This window comes from Nanorana parkeri, unplaced genomic scaffold (assembly GCF_000935625.1).
Source record: "Nanorana parkeri isolate BGI_ZX_2015 unplaced genomic scaffold, ASM93562v1 scaffold837, whole genome shotgun sequence".
NCBI lineage: Eukaryota > Metazoa > Chordata > Amphibia > Anura > Dicroglossidae > Nanorana > Nanorana parkeri.
The window spans coordinates 605185-615600 of NW_017307105.1; the positions used below are offsets into that span (position 1 = coordinate 605185).

At 43.1% G+C, this 10416-nt stretch overlaps 1 protein-coding gene across 1 annotated transcript in view; it reads right to left on the reverse strand.

Moving 5' to 3' along the window:
- The window catches only part of RHOV (ras homolog family member V), a 10718-nt gene extending 7744 nt beyond the window's left edge, over nucleotides 1-2974 (reverse strand). Inside the window, exon 1 of the mRNA XM_018565360.1 lies at nucleotides 2602-2974. Within this exon, the coding sequence (XP_018420862.1) occupies nucleotides 2602-2827 (226 nt within the window). The 5' untranslated portion in view covers nucleotides 2828-2974. The remainder of the gene's footprint in view (nucleotides 1-2601) is intronic.
- Between the last annotated feature and the right edge of the window lie 7442 nt (nucleotides 2975-10416).

The following is a 10416-nucleotide window of genomic DNA, read 5'->3' on the forward strand; positions in this document are numbered from 1 at the left end:
TGTGGCCATTTTAAAGCCTTCACTTCCTCACTTCCTGATGTAGACTCAACAGCAAGTCAGAGGAAATTTCTAGAATTCCTTTTAGAGCCGGGATTTGAGAGCAGAAAACTAAAGTTGGCCATGCACTGCTTGAATTTTGGATTGAGGCCTAATGACTTCAAGCAGCATGTGGACTCGGTACATCCCTGTGCAATAAAAGCAGAGGAAGGAGCCAGGCCAAAAATTATTGGTCGACCAGTGATTGCAGCTAATCAGCTGCAGCCAATGTTTTCATATACTGACAGCGGCATACCGGCTGTATAGCGATTATGGGGGAAATTGAACTTTTTTTCCCCAAGAGCTACCATTTAGATTTAATCCTTTATTTTATGGATAAATTAAACAGGAATTTTGATTGGTTGCTATGAGCAACAATCCCAATTTTGTGCCCTCTCCCCCTAGTTTTCATTAATCAGCACCAACTGTTTTTTACTTCAACTCCATGGCCACAGACATAGCATGTGGCATAACTACTAGTGTAGCAGCACACACAGCTGTTATGGGGTCCCAGAGAAGGGGTATTGTGAGTGAATACAAAAAATTAACTCTGTGTTAATCTATATCCTTCCTCCTTTTCTCCTCATTTTTAATAAGTATTTAAATCACAGGCTCAGACAGAACAGCATGGACTACTTTCCAGCACACTGATCTGCCTTTTTGGGTGAATGGCCCTATAATTTTTTTGCTATGGCCCAGCACTTTCTAGTTACACTCTAATCAGTTCCAAATGATCTGCCTGCGGACAGATTTACCCCTCTAAACTGAGAAATATGAACACGTCCATGTGCGATGATCACTACCCCCCCATCCCCAATTCATATTCATTGCATTTCAAAAGACCAACAGTCCGCTGTCGAAACAATCCAACCTGGAGGATGACTGGTAAAATCAGCTAGCCAAGGGTGCAGGAGCAATATCTGGTTCCAATTTTCTGTCTAAAAGTATGCATTCTGCCATAATATAGATCTTGCCTGCTGGCACACTAGGATGCAATAATAAAACTAAAATGTAAATACTGATGCTGAGCAGGGTCAGAGGTTATCAGAACCAGATAATATTGTCTAGATCTAAGTGCCGAGTCAGGGGTTTTCTGTGCTCCTGTTTGTTCAACATTCACAGTTATTTTGCACACTGAATACTAGGACAAATATTTGTTGTAATGTTGTATTACATTGCAACACAATGATTACAGACCTTGTGATGAGCAACATAGAGAAGAAAGTGAAGACTAAGGGCCAGGTGACTTAAAATATTTCAATTTTGGGTAGATGCGGGTCAATTAAATAACCCACGGCATATTTTGTTTGATCTCTTGGAGCAAAGGTGGCGAGATCTCTTATGTCTGCTCTATGAGGAGGGTCTCACTCAACTTGAGTAATATGTAAAATACAGCAGAAAAAGCAAGCCTTCCCTGGCCACAACAGAAAATGTGACAGGAGAGTTTCTGTGGCTAAGGGGGATGCTGGAACCCCCTGCAGAGATCTGAAAAACAGAATCCCCAGGAGATAGAAGTCCTGGGGTGAAAACAATCCACCAGAGACTACTCATTACGATTAGTTTTTGGGTGGACCATTTAATAGGATATTATATTACAGCTCCTTTGTAGCACCAAAGATGATTGCATGGTGTGAACTGTGACATCCTAGCAGGGGACAAGACCTGGTGAGATAAGTACACATGAAGACAATTGTCCAGGACAGGAAGGAGTGGGAGATTGTGTTTAGAAAGTGTCACCCCTGTCACAAACTCTGCATGACAACAGCACATTTTGTCACCCCTCCCCAATTAAAAGATAGAGGCTCCTATACTTTGAAGGTAAAGGAGTGAATATTTAACACATTCTGCAAAAATATTCACCCTTCAAGTGGAAGACGTTACAGGAAAATGTACAAGAGAGTGGCACCTATGTATTTAAACTCATATGCATTCTGTATAGATTGCATTGTTCTAGTTTAAGGCCCGGTTCACACCTGGGCATTTTGTAGCACATTCCTACGCTCTGCAAAACGCTCAAACACCGAAATCCCATTATTTCCTATGGGTATGGTTCAAACCTGGGCGTATTACAGGCCGTATGAACGCGCTACAAAACGCCCTACGCCCAAAGAAGTACAGGAGCTTCTTTGGGGCGTTTTTGTTGCGCGTTTCCATTGGGATACAGCCAATTAGCCCTCGGAAACGCGCGTTTGTCGCACGGTATTTAACCGCGAATCGCGCAACACGAAATGTGTGACAAACGCCCATATTCGATACACCTAGGTGTGAACCCAGCCTTAGTTAACAGTGAAATTACAAAGAAGTTGGCCCCACAAAGTCTTTTTTGCTGTGCTATCACAATTGCCTACAGTAACTGCATTCAAGTACAGCTGATTTTTTTTTTCGTAGGACCCTTTAACATCAAACTGCTGGTGTGTTCAGCCAAAAAATTGCCATTTATATTGCTGGATGGTCTATAAGAAGTTCCAGTCATGCAGAAATTGGGCACAAAAATAAAATCTGTACTCATGATTGAAACCACATATAATATCTTAAGATATTTTAACTTAAATTAACTTAACTTACCTGAATATGTATCTAGAGCAGTTGGTTGGTACTCAGTTGGATAGCCATTTACAGTGTAGCTGACCACCAGGCTGGTCTTGCCTACTGCACCATCTCCCACAAGCACACATTTGATTCCAAGTTCCTGGCTGTTGGGCCTGGATGAATTTCTCCTCCTCAAGGAACCGGATAACTGTGGACTTAACCTTTTACCATCAGAACAATCCAGCATCACTTGTGGAGGCATGATACAGGTCCAGAAGCCAGTCCTGATACCTTCAATGACTTGGCAGGCAAATCCACTTTTTTCTTCTCATCAGTCTTGCAATGCAAGTATTTCTTCAGCTATCCTTACCACAGGGAAACGTCTACATGAATGATGTTCCGATACATCTCACTCCAAGCATTTTCTATCTCTCCCTCATTCACAACAGGTGTGACTATGTCATGCTCTGCTTTCCAACTGCTCTGAGCCAGCCCTATTTATGCCTTCCCACATGGTAACTGGAGCCTGCTCTTTCACAGACAATACTCCTACAATGCTAATCTGCAACCATTCAGTGTACTGAGTCACTTCCAGCTATTTTACTTTCTTACCAATTAATTTATTTTTTTAAGATTTAAAAGAAGATAGCAAATACAAACAAGAGTACACACAGAAAAATATTTGTAACAGGAAGGGAAATAAAGAAATAAAACAAGCTCAAAAGCTGGCAAAGTCTGTGCATACTTAAACCACAATATTTACTTATTATTTATCCTCCAAAATCATAAAACATGCAACTCTACTTTATAAATATTATGTGTTACAAAAATACCTGCAGTTCAGAAAACCCCAAAAACCATAAAGTGCAGAAAAAGTTTGCACAATTTTTATAACTGTGTGATTCTATTTACTATACACAGGGGGCTTTTCTTAATTCTGTCACACAGCAACGCAACACTAAACATAAATAGTATGATTTAATACAAGGGCTCATTCACACCATAATGTAGTGTGCTGAATTGAGATACGTTACATTAGACCAGGGGTCTCAAACTCAATTGACTCTGGGGCCACTTGACAATTTATTTTCTCCCATGGGGACCCCTTGCCAAATGTCATACTTCAAAATACACGCACAATAAGGCCCTATTCATATCTGTAAGGTTCGGTGCAATTTGGGATTCCTGTGTCAGGAACTTGCGTTTTCCTGCAGCAGGAATGCCTAATCTGGCGTTTACAAGTGACAGCTGTCACCCATTCAAGTTAATGATCAGATGACAGCAGCTGCCTGTAAACGCCTGCACAGCGCATGTAATTATATGTGATATGATTACATTCGGTTAGAAAACACTCTCCGTGGATGCACTATTGATGCGTCCAGGGTGAGTGATTGATTTCTAACCCAATGTAATCATATCACACACCATTACATGCGGTTTGCAGGCGTTTGCATGCAGCTGCTGTCACCTGATCATTAACTTGAATGGGTGACAGCCTGATTAGGCATTCCTGCTGCAGGAAAATGCAAATTCCTGAAACAGAAATTCCTAATTGCCCCTAAACTTACAAGTATGAATGGAGCCTAATACACTAACCCCCCCCCCCCCACCCCCAACACATAAAAAAAATACTACCCCTGCACATATAAAATAATATTCTCCCCTCCCCCCTACACATAAAAAAATATTAGCCCTGCACATATGAAATAATACACCTCCACCCATACACGTGAACAAATTACTACCTTTTTGCAGGGAGGAGGCTTAGAGGCATGATCACTGGTGATCTAGTGGGAATTAGTAATGTATGCTGCAGACCTTACTAATTCATCCTTTGGGCCAGTGTTCGCTGAAGGATTTCAGAGCGCTGGTCGAAAGGTCCTGAGTGCCGGCATAGAGAAGCAGCTATGCAATCTGCATCCAACAGTGATACAGACCGTGTAGCTGCTCCCGCAAGTCAGGTACTTGACTTGTCAGCTGGCTGCGGGCCACATAGTACCGGTTTGTGGGCAGCAATTGGCCCGCGGGCCGGTACTTTAAGACCCCTGCATTGGATGGTCCATTCATTTTAAATGGCCTAATAATATATCTCAACGCATGAATAAATAGGTTTTGCATATTTTGTTTTTCAGTTTTGTTGCAGCATACTCTTAATTAGGTATTGGATTTTGGGTTGACCATATGTTGGGCTCTAATCCAAGCTGTTTGCAGTTCAACAATTTGGTCAATTTGCCTGCCCAGACGGGTGCACCATAACAACCTATGACACTGTGGAGCCACAGCATCTTAGCAACTAATAACGCTGTGAAGACATCACAGTGCCATTAGTTGCTTAGATGTGGGGTGCAGAGTATCATTGGTTGCCTATGAAACTGTGAGGCCACCAACATCTTAGCAACCAATAAAGCTGTGCACAGTGGCGTAACAATCACCATAGCGACCCAGGCGGCCGCTATGGGGCCCGGGGCACGTCGGGGCCCGGCCAGGCCGCCTGGGTCGCTATGGCATCTGACTCGGACAGCCAGGCTGCTGGCTGTAGCTGTGCAGGCAACATTGTGTCGTTGTTTGCTAAGGCATTGGTGGCCCCTCAGGGTTATAGGTTTTTATAATGCACCCACCTGCATTTTAGCAACCAATGTTGCTGTACAGCCCAGCACATAGAGTCCTAGCAACCAATTACTCTCTGCAGGCCATTGGTTGGTAAGACACGGGTGGCCCTGGGTTTGGTTTGCTTGGACAATTGCCGAACTGAATTTCTGGCTGGGTTTGGTTAAAGACCAAGTGAACCCAGACCAGTTCACTCCTCTCTGGATGTGTGCTGGAGTGGAATTAACTTTGAATAGCAATACCTACCTACAGTGCGTTGCTATGCATTGCAGTAACATGCATTTTAGTGCATCATGGCACACTTTATTATGCACGTTATAGTGTGAACGAGCCCTATGACTGCAGCGTCATTTTTAAATTCCTCCCTCTGCTGCCCTAAAGTAGCACTTCAACAATATAAATCCTTTTGATCACAAAAAACAAATACACAGCTCACATCCACCTCCAAAATCCGAGGATCTCATCAGTTTTTGTCAGGTGCCAGCTCCAATGGCATGCCACAGCCTGACAGGCACTAAATCCAAGTGTAAAAAAGGGGGAGACGTGCTTTTAAATCCTTGAGCATAAATAGGCTGTACACTGACACTGAACTCTACGCTCTCATGCGTCTCACGATTATGGCTTGATCACAGAGCTCATAAAACCATGTCTTAATTGTGCATGTGTTTTAAAGCCTTATTCAAACAGGCAGCAGGCTCCACCTCACCCTCGGAAAAGCTATCCGTGGTAGATACTGCCACCTCCTAAATACCATTTTTTATTTCTCCTTTATTTATCCCAATGGGATTTTTTTTTATTGCAGCACCATGTGGGCACCTGGTTGCAGCACGGCCACATTAATTGCCACGGTGATGTTGAGCTAGTGGCACCACCTGCCAAACACAATATGCTGTTTAAAATTTGCCATGGCTTCGACACAAAGCATTGCAGCCATGGCATGTGTACAAGCATGTACCGTCGCTACAGCTTTTAGGTGGGCGGTCAGGTAAAAACACAAATCTTCTGCCTGTTTATACTTCCCTCTCAGGAGCACGTGTGAACAAGTGAAAATCTGTCTCATTCACAGCTAATCTGTCACGGACCTTTGCCAAACTGTCTCAGTGGGCCGCCCAGGATTGCAGGAGCAGGAACCACAAATACACATAGATTTTTCTAAATGAGAAGCAGCTCAATTTGCAATAGCTGTGTGTCTAATTTTGTCACTAATTTGCTTGATAAATGTCTTGTACGGTATCTGCTACCAGGTCCGGATTAAGAGCATCGTGGACCTCGTGCTGTTTGTTGGTTGGACGGGAAGCAGCAGAAGTGGCTCTCTAATTAGGTGGATGCTCACTCACCCCAACGAGCAGCCGCCTATTATGCCTGATAAAAGAGACCTCATAAAAATGCTGGACCGCATCACTTCCAGTGACACGGTCTCAGCTGCACACATGTGCCCTTGTGCTATAATTTTTCTCAACCCATCAAATTTCTCAACCGCAGCACTTCCTTGCTACCGCATCATCCGAATGCACATGCACGTTGAGCCTAGCATGCCACCAACGCCTCAACTGTGTCGCTTCTGGTTCCAGCATTCTTATGAGGTCCAGAAAAATGTAAGAAAACTGGTGCCTCTGTCTGATCGTGTTTAGTCCGGCATTTTACCAGATGTGCAGCGCTAATCATATAAGCAACCAGTGTGTGAAATAAACTACGTGATGGCCTAAATCCGTGTATGTGTCTAATATTTAACTACTAATTATCCAACCGTGGTTGGTTGTGAGCAAATGGTCAACCTCAATGTGTCTAAATCACTCTATAATTCAGGGCTATCTCATGCCCAGACAACATGTGTCAAACTTAAAATCGTAACAGATGTGAATCGTGATCAATAAAAACATGATATAATAAACCTCTGTTAACAGATAAGTGAAAAAATACATAACTTAATTACGCATCCGTAATCAGGTATCAGGTATACGGGCTGGCTGGACCTATTTTCAGTGGCGGGCCTGGAGCTGGTGCTCCAGTGGCCCCTATGTTAATCCGGTCCTGTCCGCTACTTATGTTTCTGTACTCTGAGCTTATTTAATGGTCAGTGTATTTTACAAGTACAAAGACCCACATATCCGAATGCAACAAGCCTTTTTTTAATGGCAACAACTTGGTGCCACGTGAGCTCAGAGCAGTGATGTGCATAAAGGCATGTCTGACAGTGTCAGTCCATTTCTGAAGACAAGCATCTCACAATCAGAAACCCTGCAAATACATTGTTTGTGCTGTGCTGTAAACTAAAAAACCTGAGTGATATTACCAAATTTATACCTGCCTGGAAAACAATTGCAACCTATACCTACTACTACTATAAACTACTAGCCACATCTAATAAGGCATAAGCACTCAATGTCCCGTAATCATGTGTAATTAGTTGCATCTCTGACCCTGTCTTTTAACCTATAAGCTGCAACTGTTTTATGTGTAGCAGTGAGCAATCACAATACATGCCTGAACCCTAAGGCCGAATTGTGGCAGTGTGTTATTATGCGCTCTCTTAAGGCTGCCCATTAATTTTGCATTGGCTTTCAAGACATTGCCAGTTCATAGAAGATTTCAACTCTCTTTGGATATTTGTATTTTCTAACTTCCTGACTTACAATGCTGCTCAGTATTAAGAAAATCATCCTTCATAATGGAAAACATGTGTCAACAGGGACTATGAGGCTTCTCATGTGAAAAAATCCAGAAAGAGGTACAGAAAAATAAGAAAATTGGGTTTTTTTCTTTTTTTGTTTTTCCAGGGATATATTATTTTCTTCAAAGGATCATTTAGGGCCCATTTACACGTATCAGTTTTGGTCTGTTGCAGTAACATGCATGTTTTCAAAATGTACAGTATGTTAGCACGCGGTACCAAAAATTAATAGCACCCCAACGTACCAACCCAACAGACCTCTACCGTATATGTGTTGCAATGCACCACAATGCACAGTATCATAATACTATGAGGGGAATTTATCAAAACTGGAGAAGACAAAAACTTGAGCAGCTGTGCATGGCAACTAATCAGCTTCTCTCTTCAGTTTCTTGAGTTAAGATTTGAAGATGAAAAAGAGAAGCTGATTGGTTGCCACGCACAGCTGCTCCAGTTTTTGAGTTTTTGTCTGCTCCAGTGATGATAAATTCCCCTCTCTGTGTTGTGGTGTGCTGCGTCTTTTTTTTTTTTTCTGTTCTAGTGGATTCATTTGAACAGGCTGCCTTAAAGCCACACATGTGCGTGAATTTTTATTTTTTTCATGTCATTTTTCTGTCTATTTCTTTTTCAATTGTTTTTCGTCTTTGTCGTTTTAAAAAAAAATATCCCGCCGGTTCCACCCCCCTGCGACGCGTACGCTCGCAAGGGACGGAACCCGGAAGCCGGCATCGGCCGCAGAACACAGCGTGGCTCGAGGGACAAGGTAAGTAAATGCTATGCGGCTTTCCCGAGTGTAGCTCGGGGTTACCGCTTATGGTATGGAAAAGTAACCCCGAGCTACACTCGGGAATACCGCCAGGGAGGTTAAACTACAGAAGATTTCTGTGATACATCTTGCACATTCTTTAACACTAATTAAATTTATATATTCCTTTCCACTCGTAAATCAGCCAATAATTAGTAGTGAGGCACAAAAAATTTGCAGAATACGAGCAATTTATGGTGAAGCAGGGCCACTGATAGGGGGAGGAGCCGGCCCTTCTGTGCCAGGCCCAGGTCCCATCAGTTCAACAGGGGTGCCCGGGGACAGAAAGAGAGGGCTCCTTAATTTTTCAACAGCAGGTGGAGGTATCCCACTCCCAGACTTCCACTCATAAATTATGAAACAGTCACCTCTCTCCCTGGGCCCCCTGCTGAACTGATAGCGCCCAGGGGAGAGAAGTGACTATTGCACAACTTTCAGCAGCCACAGAGTAATATCTTGTGCTGTGGCTCTCGATAATTAAGTTTTGGAGGGGTTACCGCTTATGGTATGGAAAAGTAACCCCGAGCTACACTCGGGAATACCGCCAGGGAGGTTAAACTACAGAAGATTTCTGTGATACATCTTGCACATTCTTTAACACTAATTAAATTTATATATTCCTTTCCACTCGTAAATCAGCCAATAATTAGTAGTGAGGCACAAAAAATTTGCAGAATACGAGCAATTTATGGTGAAGCAGGGCCACTGATAGGGGGAGGAGCCGGCCCTTCTGTGCCAGGCCCAGGTCCCATCAGTTCAACAGGGGTGCCCGGGGACAGAAAGAGAGGGCTCCTTAATTTTTCAACAGCAGGTGGAGGTATCCCACTCCCAGACTTCCACTCATAAATTATGAAACAGTCACCTCTCTCCCTGGGCCCCCTGCTGAACTGATAGCGCCCAGGGGAGAGAAGTGACTATTGCACAACTTTCAGCAGCCACAGAGTAATATCTTGTGCTGTGGCTCTCGATAATTAAGTTTTGGTTTTGGCTCCCACCTGTCCACCCCAGCGCGGAGGAAATCAATCTACAGTTCAATAAAATTACTCCCCGAAGGCAGAAATAATAAATTATTATTGCCAGTGCGGCCCAAACGCATATGATGTGAACAGGCCCTATGAGCATGCACTACTTTTTTTCCACCATGCCGTAACTCACAGTATTGTGGTACATTGCGTTGTGGTGTGGTCAGACGCATTGTGGCTAGGAGGTGCGTTTGGGGTGCCATTCAAATGAATGGCAATGCAACGCACCTCCCGCACTGTAATGCATGGTAGGTGATGATTTCTAATGGTGGCCTTGGGTGAAGGTATGGAATGTTTGCAGCTTCATTTACTTTGCCAAAACCAATCTGAGCATTTCTTGGCATAAATGAGCAGTGCGGATATGCTGCAGGTGCTAACACAATATTTTCGAATAACAGCAAGCCAATGTGACCGTCACAAGTTTTGACATAAAAAAATCTCCCTTCCAATCTGACATCCAGTTAGAAAAATCGAACATCACACTATATCCCCAAAAATGGCTGGTACTAGGCTTTAATATAATAGTCAGGGTTTACTTTTTTCCTCTTATTTCCTGTGTTTCGTAGCCTAGGCAGCATTACCTAATTGATCAAATGGATTTGACACCAGTAAATGAACTCATCTAGGATTGCCGCAATTGTAATTAAGTAGAAGATGTAATACTAGCCATTGGGCAAGAGAGTTGTCAGCACATGAGAAATGACACCTTGGATAACAATAGAAGAGGAAATTCACGCACACGGTGA